The sequence below is a fragment of the Aspergillus aculeatinus genome (assembly GCF_003184765.1).
Source record: "Aspergillus aculeatinus CBS 121060 unplaced genomic scaffold BO66scaffold_51, whole genome shotgun sequence".
NCBI classification, from domain to species: domain Eukaryota; kingdom Fungi; phylum Ascomycota; class Eurotiomycetes; order Eurotiales; family Aspergillaceae; genus Aspergillus; species Aspergillus aculeatinus.
This window is the reverse complement of record NW_020291520.1, coordinates 40612-54592: the sequence shown is the minus strand read 5'-3', so window position 1 is coordinate 54592 and position 13981 is coordinate 40612. Positions and strand designations below refer to the sequence as shown.

The following is a 13981-nucleotide window of genomic DNA, read 5'->3' as shown; positions in this document are numbered from 1 at the left end:
TGCCAGGTTATACTGAGCCACCACTCGAAGCCCGTTGCTGCCTCTTCCGAGTGCCGTGATGACCTGCCCAGTTGCGGACTGACCTGGTACGTAGCAAGATTGAAGTGATGCACTAATTATGCCCATGTTCTTAATAGATGATTACATAGCGCTCCTAACAATAGTTACATTCATTCGATCTCAGAACCCCGGGTGCCGCAGCCCCAGCAATCTCGTCCATGAAAGATAGTCCCCCGCAAGACCACGACAATCATTATATTTCCTCCAGCAGCTGGATACTCATCATCGTGTGGCCGCATAAATTGCTTCAAGCGCAGGACAAGACTTTTGCAAATCGAAGACAATGTTTGGAATGAGGGCGGCACTTCCGGCAGAGTTAAGCATGAAAACACCCGTATCATGCATCAGGTTAAGTGTACAAGCTCCCAGAAAGGGTCATCAAATACCTCTGCCTGATGCGGTATTGGGTTACCCCAGGCGGGCGCGTCGGACTGCGCTTGTTCGTTCAAAATCTCCAACGGTTGTGGCATCCCTCCGTCTCCTTCGGCTTCTGTGCCAGATCTGCGGGGGGAAACCACCGGAAAGGTTGAAGTGGGTGCCGTTCGCCGTCTCGACGGCTGAAAGAGGCCGGCAATATCAGGAAACTCCCAGCTAGGATAGTGGGGTAATGGCTCGCCCAGCTGAGTGGTACCGAGCCCGCCGTTCATATCTGGTGCGGACTGCGCCGGCAGCGCCGCAACATTGACGCTATAGAGCTTATCTATCACGATGTCGGCCACGCTTTCCAGTCTTTTCTTCGCTTTCTTCAGCGAAGGCCACCACTCACCGCCCGTGCTCAGGAGGTTTGAGCACAGGCGCATTATTTTGGAGACTTCGGGAAGCGAAACCGACTGTCGTATAAACGGCAAGCCGTAAAGCAAGTAGAGAAAGGTAACCCCCGAATGGAATATGTCCTGCATGCTCCGCCAGCCGCAGAAAAGCTGCTCGTTCTCATATAGCTGAGAGTAGATCATGAGCCGTTTGACGGCCGATTCGTAGCAGATCTTGCATGCTTCGGCATTGGGCCTCCGCAAGGCTTGCGAGGGCTGGAACAAGAGCATCATAGCTGCATAATATCGGGCTTCGAGCTTGAGACGGAGCTTGTCCCGCAAAGGCTCATCCGGAACGATCAGTTGGCTCATGATGTTGGGAATTTCGAGATACCAGGCCTGAAGCTTGCCTTTGAGGATCGCCTGTTGTTTTCCGAGGTCTGGAGGCCACATGAAAAGGTTCTGCTGGCAGGACGACGGACACCGATAAAGCAGTAGTTTTATGGCTGAGATCCAGCGGTCGAGGGCGAGATGGTGTGTTGTGTACGGCCATAAGCCCTTGGGATCAAAGCTTGGCCCGAACGGGCTGCCGGGGGTTGCGGTGCTGCCAGAAAATTCTAGATCGGGACGCGATAGGTCGAATGTTTCGTCTCGTATCCCGAGGGGTCTTCCTTGAATCGTGGATATTGACCTGATCTCTTAGTACATGCTGGACATGGTTCTGGAATGCATAGCGGGCTCACCTGTCTAATGAATAAACCGTCCAAAAAACCATTCTCCTAATATGAATTGGGAGACGATTATAGGGACTGGCGGCCATTTCACGGTGTAGCCCGATATCAACACAATTCGCCATACAGAGATGCACCATTGTCCAGGTATTGACTCCAGATGGTGCCATTAGGCTGTGTGCAATCAGAAGCACGAGAGACTGTATGCCGACGAGGGAGGGTCTGGGTAGGACATGATGGGAGAAGGACATAGCCGCTCGGTAGAGTCGCTGCGGAGAGTCCTCCAGCTGCCTTCGGCGCATTTTGAGTGTGGAAGCAATGCTAAAGATCATAAATAGGTGGAAGGCCGCAGCATAAACTGAAATTGATGTTTCATATTGCCCGTTCCGAATTTCCATCTCGCCGTTGTAGGCAAACCCGGGTCGATCTACGGGCCACCCTTTGCTCCCAATCTTGCAAGGATTGGTCAGTGAAGATAATGCGTAGAGCGCTTCACAGATGCTCGAGACCGACGCCGGATCAAGAATTGGGAAGTCGGGATGGATGACACGGAAATACTCATCCAGCAAGTCTTGACACCGATCGCGGGGAGGCAACTCCTGTGTCTTGGGTCACTTCACTGCGAGCACCATCATGGGACATCACTCACCTGTAACAATGTGGTTCTCAACCGCTCGAAGGAGACATCCCCCAGGGTATTCTCTTCTTCAATGACCACCGGCCCTGAGGGATCACGAGATCCGGTTGTACTGGCACCGATAAGATGGGCGAAAAGAACACCAGTTGAGGTACCTAGATAGTAAGTCTGCCGGGAGTCCTCATGGAGGGAGACTTGGCCAAGGCTCTGTGCCAGCGCACGAACTTCATCGGCGATATCTGAGTCGCCCGGTGGCGACTCCCAACAATCAGGCTGAGGCGATTCGTTGTTGGGGACACCGGGGAAAGAAGGTATTTGGGAAGAGTAATCTATCTCAGGAGAAGGAACAAACGAGCAATCGTCATTTTCACTCGTGAAAACAAGAGGAGTTTGCGAGGAGCTGATCGGCTTAGGGGGCGCGACCTCGAAGGCCGCCTTAATCGACGCGTCAAGTTGCGGGCCAGCTGCGAGGTCGATATGTGTCAAATGTTTCTTTATGATCTCTTCTAACCACTGAATACGACGGACGCAGTCTGCCGAAAAGCTGCGTTGAAGGTCAGCGATGGCGGCGAAGCGCACAGTTGGGGCATCCGCACTTACCTGCGAGGTAGTAACGCATCGCCAAGCCTCGCATCCACATCAATACATGGGGCGCTTGCCTTGAGACAATTTCTGCAGGCCGGGGTTTCCCCGTCACACTTCTGTCTATTAGTTGACTGTGTTGGGGGTGTTGGGGGGAGTTTCGGAGAAGAGGCGTCAAAAAACCCAGCGCACCTTGATACGTCGGTTTCGACAGCGGATGCACGCGGATCGAACTTTTCTAGCGCTTCGAGTGCTTGCTGTGGTTGATTTGCACGTCTTTGGTGTCATGCTGGCAGTAATCCAGCAAAAGGGCAGGGAGATGAGAGTCTGAAGGAGACGCGGAGGGTGCGAGAGAGAAGATCTCCACCCGGTTGATGCGGTGTGGGGCAAATAGACGGAGCATTCCGTTCTCTCCACCCTAATCCGCAATTCGCCACCACATTCAACATTCCAGAGAACTGGCAATCTACAGTATCTCGGGTGGCTTATTTGTATGGCCTGTCCCCCAAATCAAGAGAATTAACACAATGAATTAGGACTTGCAGGAACAAGCACAAGCATGTCTTCACACAAGGTCAACGCCGCCTTCCCTGAGAGCAATCTCACTTGGAAGATTCTCAATAACGCGACGCAGGGGGGATACGCTGTCGGTGCTTTCAATTGGTGCATTGTAATCGAGTTCCTAGCAAAGCACACCCGGCTGACGTTTGAGAATAGCTATAACAATGACGGCGTTATGGCCGTCATCCGTGCGGCTGAGGCCAAACGCTCCCCGGCATTGATTGAGATCTTCCCTTGGACAATGCATTTCCAAGGCCCGCATTTTGTCAAGTACATAGTCGAAGCCGCCCACGGTGCCTCGGTTCCTATCGGTGTCCACCTCGACCACTGCATGGATCCTAGCGATGTTGAGCAGGCTTTGACCCTGCCGATTGATTCAATCATGGTGGACGCATCCAGACTAGAACCTGAGGAAAACACGCAGTACTGTAAGAGAATTACCGAGCTCGCCAAGGCACGAGGCATTACGGTGGAGGCAGAATTGGGTCGCATTAACGGTGGGGAAGACGGTATTCCAGACGCCGGTGAGCTTGAAGAGATCTTAACCGATCCACAAGATGCAGCAGACTTTGCCCGTCAAACGGGGGTCCATTATATTGCACCGTCATTCGGCAATATTCACGGCCCTTACCCAGAAGGCGGCTCTGAGAAATACTGGCAACTTGACCGGTAAGACACACCCATGCAGCTCATGCAGCTCACGAGAGTGCAATGCTCACTAATAATGTCCATAGACTCAAAGGCATTGCCGACGCCCTTGGTCCCTCCGTTCCACTCGTCATCCATGGCACCCACCCGGTCCCGGATTGGCTATTTCGGGAAGCCATTGAAGCAGGTGCCAGAAAGGTGAATATTAACCGGAACGCTCGTGATGAGTACACAAAGTTTGTTGCAGAGAATGCCGGTCGCCTGGAGCTCACTGCTCTGAAAGAGCAGTCAGTCGCAATCTACCAGAAATCGGTCGAGGCCTTGATGGATGTCCTTGGATCATCAGGTCAAGCACCATAGGTGTGCAGGGATGTTTGTAACTGTCAGAGCATATTTACATTGGAAGCGCTTTGGTGGTGGGACCGATTGAGGAGGTCGTAGTTGTCGAGGCTCGGATGTTACCTTGCCTATTTACGGCAAGCCTTGCTTTGGCAATGTACCGCTTCCTTATTCCAACATCCTCTATAAAAGGACAACATACTAAACTCTTTCAATGCGAGATAACAGCGCAAACATATCTTGCCACGACCTTAAGACTCAGGCTGTGCCCGGAAATGAAATCATTTTGACGAAGGCCAGAGCTGTTATGGCGGGAATACTCTCTAAAGCGTTGGCTGCGTGAACTTCCGTAGGTAGCCTAGCATAGCAGTCACTTATTTCTATTTCTCATGTGGCCACAGTTCCAATCCAGTGCCAAGGTTCTCGAAGTGGAGGCGCAGCTAGAGGAGCGGCTTTGCCTATCAGGCGAACATGAATATGACATGTAGAAATTTTGGGCAGCTCGATTAAACGCTGTGTTTCCACTCGTCAGCCCACGAAAGCCCAAATCGGAAAGTCCTCTAGGCAGCAGCTTCTCCCCAAGTTACATTGAATGCATTTGAAGAACGACTAGGTACCATTTCCGTGGACAAGGACTTGCGACTTGTCCAACAAATGTGAAAAGTTTGGAGTGATTTCTCTCTGTTTATAATCAGTTTTAGTTGATATTCTACGAATTGATATACTCTATGAAGAGCCTTTATATTAGATACTAAGTATAACGTATATTCAATTGGAAGTACTTGGGACATTTAAGTTTTAAATCAATTAGTATCTACTATTGAATTAATACAGAGTTTACAGCTGGTTGGGTATTGACTAACGGAATGCTCCGTTAGCGCGCCACCACCCAAGTTTTGTAGGAAAGTGCCTGTCAGCGGCCGAGTTGCCTCGGAACCCGCGGATTGCGTTTCGATATTTTCATGCAGCTGTTTTGTGAGACTTGAGATATTTAAGGATTGATGTCATGCGTTTATAGGTTTATGATCATACGAAACTGAACTCTCCCGTCTATATTCCTGGCAAAGCACGTTCTGCAAATATGTTCACTTGGTTCCGCAAGAGCACAAATGTCACCCAGGAGCCGGTCTGGGATGCGTCGACACTGACCATGCACCAACCCTCCCAGTCTGAAGATATGGACTCTTCGAATATTGTCACAGAGCAACCTGTATGACACTTGCTATCTTTGAAGTCCCGATTGTATTCCATTCTAACCATTTTGGTATGCCTAGAAGCCCCAAGCTATGCAGATGCAACTCCGAGGTGGGGAGGGCGATGATGAATGTGGGTGCTGTGGGACTTGCTGCGGAGTGTAAGTCTCAGCCTCTGTTTTGACTTGATGCCATGAAGAGCTTGTTAATGATTTTCAACAGATGTGCGGCGCTGACCTGCTTTGAATGCTGCTGTTGATTCCCCCTTCAACTTATAATTTCTATGATTGCATGACTGTTGTTATCCATACTTAGTTCCATGGTAACGGGCTGAAGACAATAAGATGTGAATGATTTGATGTATCCCTTGAGGTTCTAAGATGTCTATCATCCGAGATGTATATTCTATCCATCTGAAGTAAATGAAGTTTTCGGCTCGACAGTCGGCGTCTTTTTACGCTCGCTCATAATCAATCTTTCAGTCGGCGCTAACATCGATCTTGGCGTCGGTACTAGTAACCGTCTCAGTACTGTAGCCTTGATCGAATCAGTAACTGGGTGCACTAAGGACAGCAGAGGACCAGGATGGGTGAAGTGTTAGTACCGTGACCTCAGTCACCTCATTATATAACAAAACAAAAGAGCACCCCATTCAGCTTTGCTACATAGAGAGTTTTGTTATATAGAAATACCTCTGATACCGCCTTAAAATATATGCATCTATAACCATTTCCCTGAATATCCTATGCCACTAATCTCTATATCAAATAGCTGAACAGGAGTCAATTAAAGTCGGCGGCAGGATAGGCTGGAGGCAGCGATTGAGAAGAGGCTTCTCCTGTAAAACGAGGAGGATGAGGCAAAGCCCGAAAGAGGATCGGAACTCTCTCCATGCACCGCCATGTTGTCACTGGAGGAGGGTGATTACCCCTAGGAGATCATCGTGTAACAAAGCCCAATGAAGACGCTGAAGGCCCGGGATGCTCGAGACAAAGGCTAAAGATTTCTCCCACAAAGCAAAGGTGACGTGGCTGGGATCAGTAAAATTGACATCCGGTCGAAAATTGAACCTGACAGTACTGAGAATGGGATTACCTGGCAGACACACTGCGGCGGTCCTGCGGTCCAGGACGGCCCAGCTAGACATGGATACTGTCGCTGATACGAACTCAGATAACCGTGCATCAAGACGAAGATCTGCAGGTTATATTCAGTCGAAATCTGCAGAGACCTTTTCGGGTGTAAGCTGTTGACAAGGACGAATATGTAGCGTGGTGTTTGTGTTTTGTGTGGTTTTCAATCAAATGAAGCTCTTATCCTTTTACTCTGTGAAGGTGGAGATAGGGTGATTTATACGGTGGTGACCAATAGTAGTCTGGAAAATGGGGCAGATGGATCCTCAACCTGGATGATTGCGACCAGGCTTTTACAGGACTTACACGCTGAAAAATGGAATCTTTGGGGGCTGTGACTCTTTACTCAGTATGCAGTATAATTCCTATGCTGTGCTAGAAGATATCAACTCACCAACAGCCTGGGCGTGATGTGGTTACACTTCTACATGGGCCCCTCGAATGCATATTGCACAGTACGTATTCGTAGGGATCATATCTAGTCTGAGCAGAAGGCCTTTGTCAGTCTTCAAAATTCCAGAGCGGCAGTTGGAAGCCACCAAACTCTTCAAGCTAGAATCCGGTAAATAAATTAGCACAGTAGCATGTTACTGCTCGGTGTGCATAACCGCATCGGCACAATTGGTGCACTCCGGCAAGAACTTCACCCACTGGTGACCGGCATAACTATCTAAGAAAGCAATGCCGATGTGCGGGACGGGCCTCCACCTCGGCTACGCAACCCCGGGTCGGACCCACCCGCCGCAACAGCATATAAAGATGAGGCAATCCCTCCCCTTCCCCCTTCCCCATGACTCCCGCTCTTTCCTCATCATGACCATCCATCCTTTCGCTGCGCTACACTGCCGGAAAAGAAGAAAATAATGCCCTTCAAAGGGCTCGAACCCCGGCCTTTTCCCAGATAAGCCAAACAACTAACCACACCGCCATCAAGGGGTTCCAAAGACCCAGCGCACCGCAAACAGCGAGTGATGTAGTCACTCCCGCCCCCCCCCCCCCAACCCATTTCTCGCCTTAGAGGTCCTGTACACCCTCGCAGCACTCGTCCAGTCTATCCATCACGAAAAACGAGGCAAATCATCCCCATCCATTGGATTTTTTCGCTTTGAAAAAGCCCATCGCTGGCGCACACCCTTCAGCATGTTCTATCTGCATCTGAGACAGATCGCATGGCGCGGGGGCCCTCTGCAGCGAGAAAACGGTTACGGCTGCTGGGTTATGCCCCCCTGTAGCTGCTGTCTCTTCAATAAGTCTCCGTTGTAGTGTTGCGGTAGCACGGCGAGACGCTAGAACCCTCAAGTAGGATCACGTACCTGCTTGGGCCTCACTTTCATGGAGCGCAGGGCCGGGTTCGACTCCCGGCTTCGGAGACTTATTTTTTTTCTGGTCTTTTTCGAGACCAGCCACTTCAGCCCTCTCTTGTGGCTTTCCGGCACTCGTTTCTGGCCCCTTTTTGTCGGTTTCCATCGTAAAAAGCGTAGATCGTTGCATGGATCTTGATCCGATTCTGTTCTGATAAGTGTGGGGTGGGTTGTGGGGCTTTTCGATACGGTGGGGGGATTTGGGCTTCTGTAAAAGGGCAAGCTCCCACGCCCCGGTTCGAATGGGTTCAAGGTCTTGCTAAATGGTCATACAACCGCATTAGTCGACTAGGGGCGTATTAAATCTATCTGCCTTGATTGATGACCTGAGTTGAAATTGCCTGATGAGTGTTTTTATTCTCCAATCAACTTTTAATCGCCCGTCTATCTTGAATCGGTGGCCTACGACGCATATTGCTCTCTCCTGGGAGAGCTCGCCTTGCCTATTCCAAGGTACAACAATTCTTGACCTGGGAATTGTGGGAATGGCGGACTGGGGAGTTGGAATACTACATGTCGGGCAGATGAACCGGTAGGCAGTCAGAAGAGTGTCGCTTGCGAGATAGACAGCAGTAAGGCTTCGAGGAGTTCCCTGGTGTGCGCTCTGACACAAGACGTGGGTACGACACCAACAGAAAGAACGGTAGTAGGGCGACAATTGCGAAAGTAAAAGCCTCGTCAACTTGCAATTGCGACCGCAATTGTCCCAAGCTCGGAACTGGAATTACTTGTGGGGAAGCTAGCTAAGGATAACCAAGGCAAAGAGGGTGCAACAGGGGAAGAGCCAACGGTCGCTTCCACGCGGCGAAGCGAATTCACCCTTGACAATGAAGTCCAGCATAGAAGGACCTACAAATCGTATGGAAACGGAACGCAATGAAAACAGAAACCTCAGCTAAGATATGGGTCGGAGAATCTCCAGTGGAGACAGAGAATAACCAGCCCCGATTCCAATCGTTGAGCCATGGTGGCCAGCGACTAAGCGATCGATCCAAGAAGAGCCTACGGCCCGCCCACCGAGCCTGAAAGAAAAATTGACACCCGGTTGTAAAGCCAATTGACCGATCGGAATTCCCGCTCAAGAGAACTGCGCCAATGGGCTCTTCGAATCAGTTGATGCCGGGATGCTGCTGATACAGAAAGTCTGTTTTCTAAACTTCCTGCTAAAGCGAACAGGACCCCACACAATTGACATTCGCGTAGACGATTTCTCTTCTGGACACTGTTATGCAGCTCCTTGGACGCCATTGTCAGTAGAACCATGTATCCCTCCCACCTGCAGCTCTCAACCCCGGTTTTCCAAAGCTTTTGATGCGGTGGATGTTGTGTCCGACTTAATGCATTCCTTGGGGGCCATCGCGACTGTGATGAGCTCAGATGACCCGGAGGCATGTTGAAGACTGTTTGCTACTTAACCTCTGAGTCCGGGTTCGGCTTGCATTATTGAACTGCATCGGTTCATGGCAGGTATGAACATCTCATTCATAAGTGAAGTGAAAAGACACAAGTCGAGGTTGTACTCATTCGTCTCGGTGTTTTGTCTAGTGGAGAGAGGAATTCCGCAACGCAAAAGAAGACAGCCTCAAGTACCACTTCTGGGCCGAGGAGTTGTTCTTTCTATCCAGCCAGCCAGCACTGGGCCTTGCAGGTCTGCCAAGTGCGAGATTCTACTGGCACTGCGGACTATTCGAGGATCTCGTAGTTTGTTCGGGTACGGCGGGACGCCTTGCTCTGGACCAGCCGCATTACGATATGGACTTGGAATGTATTTCGTCGAAGTCTTCGAAGGAAGCGTATCCGCTTGTGGACATCCATTTTCCAGTCTAAGAGTCGAATTAGCCATCTTGAAGATAAGTGAGAGGGTTGTCAGACACCGCCTGCTCTTTTGTATTCAGTAACCTTTGAAACACCGTTGCTCAAATGCAGACTCATGAGTTTGTTGCTGACGGCCAACGATGTCGGCGCGCGACAAGAATCTCAGACTGGCTTTGGGGAGGGAGTAATCGGCTGCGGGGCGGTTTCGCTTGTTCGTCGTTAATACTGCTACATTAGAGCTGGAATCTTGATGAAGAAATCACGCGACAGGGGACAGAAGAGGCGTGAAGAATAGATGTTGGGTAGCAAAACCACTAAAGAATAGGCTCAGCAGAAGTAATTTGTTCCCTTGGAACGGCAGACTAGCAAGGAGGAAGTCGCGATCCCAGTGCCCTCAAAACATTCATTGCGAACGGGCCATATTCTCTGGTCAGGTGATCACGGATTCCTCGCTACATTTACTCGCTCTACACTCCGTCAAGTTCATTCCTGCCTTTGTCATCATTTAGCTCAAAATATGCAAGAACCAAACACAAACCCTTCAAACACACTGATCACAGCTTCGAGTCCACCCATTTTGGTTTCTTCTTATTCGCAAAAGCCTCCACGCCAATTCGATAGTTTTCGCCCCGCATGAGAACTCTTCCGTATTGCTTCGTCGTGCGGCGCGTGAGTCGTTCGATAGTATCAACCTCCATAGCTTCGTTCAACCCAAATCGACTGACAACAACCGAGTCCGGCGAGACGTTGACAATTTGTGTCGCCAGCGTGATCGCTTCATCCACCACCGTCTCAGGCGATTTGGCAATAATGTTGACTAACCGCAGACTCTTTGCCTCCTGGGCGGACATTCGTCGTCCAGTCAATGCTAATTCACTCCCGATCTGCAGGCCACACGCCCGAACAATCTGAGCCAAACCCCCGCCGGCCGCGAACGCTCCAATGCGGACTTCCGACAGAGCATATTCGGCCTCTGGGGAGGAGATGACGAGATCACTACACATTCATAATGGAAGTTGATTAGCCGTGATCATTGCGTTCCTGCTTCTCCAACTCATTGGATTGAGGGGCGCGTCTACCCACCAATTCAGGCACGCTTCAAACCCCCCGCCAAGCGCCATCCCGTTCACCGCCGCGATCACGGGCTTCTTTCCCCGACGCAAACTGAGTCCCATGAACCCATCTTCGGGGACGGGGGCTGCGAAGTTGAAGTGACTAGGCGGGTCTCGGTGCTCCAGCAAATCAGCGCCCGCACAGAAAGCCTTAGTGCCTTTTCCTGTCACTATCCCCACGCGGAGCGACGGCTCGTCATCGAACCAGTGCCAAATCTGCAAGCCCCCCGAGTGTCCCACGGCGGGAACGGAGTTCCTTTGCTGCTCGCGATTGATAGTGACCAGCAGGACTTTGGGTACGGGGAAACTGAGAAGGAAAATGGATGTCGTGGGTGGTGGTGTATTGAATTTGGGAGCGTTGTCCATGGTTATACTTCTTTCGATTTCGAGATGCTGAGGGCCACTGACGGTAGGGCAGCTCCGTGTTTGATGACACTCACTATATACTGTCACCCGAGCCAAGCTTGTTTGAGTGATGTGTAGCCATCGCCTCGAAAAGTCTTACCGTCGTATGATTTCTTCCGCTTGTTGCCAACATCGCGAAAGTTTAATTGCCCTGTCCAAGGAATTCGGAGCAAATACCGGTTCCGACCTCGAGAAATCTTGACACTGTCATTCTCGGCGTTCACTTCCGTTGTACACAGAAACTTGAACCGGTTCCCTTCTGTCCTGGTTGTGGTAAGTATACAAGCATTCATTGCAACCTTCTTCTATATCTCCAGTTGGGCGAAATGAATTTGCGTTCCTCTTTCTTTAGTTCACAAAGGTCACACTGCGCGCCCACGCACCGCTATTTGATCTCTCCCCTATACAAAACCTCATGAAGAACGCCTCACTGTGAATCTGCTGACACTATCAGTATGTAAGCAGTCCTAGCCAGATGACCGCCATGAACTACCCTAGAGAGTGGGGTGCAAAAGGTTCTCCGGTAATTGCAAGTACATCTTGTACAGCACTTGAAACTCTCTGGTACCACCGCCGCCGACAAGCAGCGAACAGAAGTACATTGGTTCTCAACTTATGCTCTTGTATAATTATATATATGACCTACTATGTACCCGTCTAGCGTCTCGATACCATATCTTAACTATCAAGTCTAGGCCGCGTGTCACAGGAATGACTTCATCGAACAGGAAGCTTAAACCCACCCGGGACCTGGTCCTGGAAGACCAAGCCGGGATCCACTGACCAAGTAACTCGCCACAGTCGCTCGACACTGTCATCGCCATAGCTGAAGATCGGATTCTGCCACTGGGCTGCATAGTTCAGATACTTAAAAGGATGGTAAGCCTTCTGCTCACGAGCGGCATCCTCAATTTCTTTGATGAGGTCACGAGCGGCTTTCTCCACTCGCGCATCATCCGCCTCGTCTACCCAGCTGGCACTCAGCAGTGCGATCATCAGGGAGCCGGATGTCTCGGATAGCCCCAACGAGTTAGCACTGCTGTGTCGGGCATAGATGGCGGGCGGCAACGGCTCCAGCGACAACGACCATCCTACATTAACCACATCCTGAACGGCGGTCAGACTTTCGTTCCAGTGGCGGTAGGTCGCGTTGAGCATGGGGACACTGGTGTAGAAGGTCGTGACGAGCCATAGCTGACTATTGACGCACATTTCAATTAGTCCCGACCCCAAGAAAAGGCAAAGAGAACCCACCGTTCGCCATTCGGCTGGAATGAGCCCTGCTCCGTGGAGATATCGGACATATTAGTCAAGCGCAACGTGTTGATCGCCGAAGGTATCGCAGTGAAGGGCTGAAACGCAGGCGGATTCGCCTCCGGCTTCGTGTACACCAAACTGTTGACAAGCGCGGCGCCTTGTGTGCCTGAGAAGCCAAAGCTGACGATCAACGACGCGAAGTCGTCGTAGGTGTCAGCGTCGCTGAAATCAGCCGTCGCCTGCAGCTGCTCGTCAACCGTGTCGAAGGAGTAGTAGGCCAACCCGCCCCATATCTGGCCCTGCTCGATGGCTGTCAGCTGGATGTGCGTTACAACTCCGAAATTGTTCGATCCTCCACAGAGGGCGACGCGAAGCTCGGGGTTCTCCTGTTCATTGGCATGAACGACAGATCCATTTGCCAGCACAATTTCAAAGTCGACGACTGTGTCGCAGGTCCAGCCGTAGCGGGGTGAGAAGTAGGAGATGCCGCCTCCGGTGGTCAGTCCGCCCACGCCCACCTGCCCGACGCGACCGCCGGCTACCGTGAGGTTGAGCGGGTCGAGCGCTTTGTAGACATCACCCCAGGTGGCACCGACTCCAACAGTCACGGTGGACCGCTCATCACTGACTTCGATCGAGTCGAAGCCGCGCAAATCGATGGTCACCCCGTCGGCGATATTAGCCGCCCCCTCGACTACGTTGTGGCCGCCTGATCGGATTGCAAAGTCGCAGGTGGCATTGGCGGTCAGGTATTGGACCGCAGTGGAGACATCATCGACAGTGGTCGGGGCCACGATGCAACTGGGGTACAGTTGCGATTCCTGCTGGGCAAAATAGGAAGCAAGGGAGGCGTTGTAGGCTGCGGTGCCTGCGGAGAACGTCTGGTTTGCGCCGAGGAGTCGATGAAGACCCAGGCACTGATCCTCATCCCGTTAGCAACAAGAGATAACAATCATTCAGGGCAACTCACGCATGCACCGGTCCAACTGCTAATACCCATGATTATTTTCTTGGTCGTGGGAGAATTATGGAAGCAGAAGTAAGCAAACAGGCTGACGTGGATTTTAAAGAGGGGGTGTGGCTGGAATGTGGCTTCAAAGGAAGCGTCAATCTGACCGAGTCGGGCCAAGTGATCGACATGCTTGAATGAGATCTATCGATTTCGCTTATCCGGGTGAAATGAAGCCGTAAAATTTGCTCACAAACTCATCTTAACTCATTAAGGTACTTTTGTATGTTTTGACAAGGCCCAAGTGACACAAGGACACATGCCACACCCGCCCCGGATCCAACCCATGGCTACATCACCACCCGATTTCTGGTCCAGACCCATCCCCAAGGTCTAATGATGTCAGACTCGTACCTCACACAAAGACTCCCCTCGAGTGTCCTGGTAAG

At 51.1% G+C, this 13981-nt stretch overlaps 6 protein-coding genes across 6 annotated transcripts; 2 read left to right on the top strand and 4 right to left on the bottom strand.

The window, feature by feature from the left end:
* Positions 1 to 157: 157 nt before the first annotated feature.
* On the bottom strand, positions 158 to 3059 carry BO66DRAFT_474277 (Zn(II)2Cys6 transcription factor). Its single transcript, XM_025653129.1, has 5 exons — positions 2952 to 3059; positions 2778 to 2875; positions 2190 to 2721; positions 1553 to 2139; positions 158 to 1500 (listed from the first exon to the last, which is right to left on the bottom strand). The coding sequence occupies exons 1-5, from the start codon at positions 3045 to 3047 to the stop codon at positions 405 to 407; spliced, it is 2409 nt and encodes an 802-aa protein (XP_025500152.1). The 5' UTR covers positions 3048 to 3059; the 3' UTR covers positions 158 to 404.
* Positions 3060 to 3303: 244 nt separating this feature from the next.
* On the top strand, positions 3304 to 4526 carry BO66DRAFT_357030 (class II fructose-bisphosphate aldolase). Its single transcript, XM_025644893.1, has 3 exons — positions 3304 to 3422; positions 3477 to 3989; positions 4055 to 4526. The coding sequence occupies exons 1-3, from the start codon at positions 3319 to 3321 to the stop codon at positions 4326 to 4328; spliced, it is 891 nt and encodes a 296-aa protein (XP_025500151.1). The 5' UTR covers positions 3304 to 3318; the 3' UTR covers positions 4329 to 4526.
* An 862-nt stretch (positions 4527 to 5388) lies between these two features.
* Positions 5389 to 5736, top strand: BO66DRAFT_442127 (uncharacterized protein; the record flags this gene model as incomplete). The annotated part of the gene is made up of 3 exons (XM_025651394.1): positions 5389 to 5517; positions 5582 to 5633; positions 5723 to 5736. 3 exons carry the CDS (start codon positions 5389 to 5391, stop codon positions 5734 to 5736), a joined length of 195 nt encoding a protein of 64 aa, XP_025500150.1.
* A 3199-nt stretch (positions 5737 to 8935) lies between these two features.
* Positions 8936 to 9566, bottom strand: BO66DRAFT_183747 (uncharacterized protein). Its single transcript, XM_025642394.1, has one exon. It carries the CDS (start codon positions 9384 to 9386, stop codon positions 8997 to 8999), a length of 390 nt encoding a protein of 129 aa, XP_025500149.1. The 5' UTR covers positions 9387 to 9566; the 3' UTR covers positions 8936 to 8996.
* A 631-nt stretch (positions 9567 to 10197) lies between these two features.
* BO66DRAFT_394680 (enoyl-CoA hydratase/isomerase family protein) lies at positions 10198 to 11305 on the bottom strand. The gene is made up of 2 exons (XM_025648048.1): positions 10893 to 11305; positions 10198 to 10805 (listed from the first exon to the last, which is right to left on the bottom strand). The coding sequence occupies exons 1-2, from the start codon at positions 11285 to 11287 to the stop codon at positions 10364 to 10366; spliced, it is 837 nt and encodes a 278-aa protein (XP_025500148.1). The 5' UTR covers positions 11288 to 11305; the 3' UTR covers positions 10198 to 10363.
* A 639-nt stretch (positions 11306 to 11944) lies between these two features.
* On the bottom strand, positions 11945 to 13583 carry BO66DRAFT_474273 (FAD-binding oxidoreductase; the record flags this gene model as incomplete). The annotated part of the gene is made up of 3 exons (XM_025653128.1): positions 11945 to 12524; positions 12581 to 13500; positions 13554 to 13583. The coding sequence occupies 3 exons, from the start codon at positions 13581 to 13583 to the stop codon at positions 12044 to 12046; spliced, it is 1431 nt and encodes a 476-aa protein (XP_025500147.1). The 3' UTR covers positions 11945 to 12043.
* Positions 13584 to 13981: the final 398 nt, after the last annotated feature.

Bases quoted from the DNA above. Each gene is read 5' to 3' on its own strand.
- BO66DRAFT_357030 (XM_025644893.1), top strand. From the start codon at position 3,319: ATGTCTTCACACAAGGTCAACGCCGCCTTCCCTGAGAGCAATCTCACT. The intron at 3,423-3,476 runs GTGCATTGTAAT...GTTTGAGAATAG, and splicing joins GCTGTCGGTGCTTTCAATTG to CTATAACAATGACGGCGTTA. The intron at 3,990-4,054 runs GTAAGACACACC...TAATGTCCATAG, and splicing joins AAATACTGGCAACTTGACCG to ACTCAAAGGCATTGCCGACG.
- BO66DRAFT_394680 (XM_025648048.1), bottom strand. From the start codon at position 11,287: ATGGACAACGCTCCCAAATTCAATACACCACCACCCACGACATCCATT. The intron at 10,806-10,892 runs GTGGGTAGACGC...ATGAATGTGTAG, and splicing joins TTTGAAGCGTGCCTGAATTG to TGATCTCGTCATCTCCTCCC.
- BO66DRAFT_183747 (XM_025642394.1), bottom strand. From the start codon at position 9,386: ATGCCTCCGGGTCATCTGAGCTCATCACAGTCGCGATGGCCCCCAAGG.
- BO66DRAFT_474277 (XM_025653129.1), bottom strand. From the start codon at position 3,047: ATGACACCAAAGACGTGCAAATCAACCACAGCAAGCACTCGAAGCGCT. The intron at 2,722-2,777 runs GTAAGTGCGGAT...CCTTCAACGCAG, and splicing joins GATGCGTTACTACCTCGCAG to CTTTTCGGCAGACTGCGTCC. The intron at 1,501-1,552 runs GTGAGCCCGCTA...CTAAGAGATCAG, and splicing joins ACGGTTTATTCATTAGACAG to GTCAATATCCACGATTCAAG.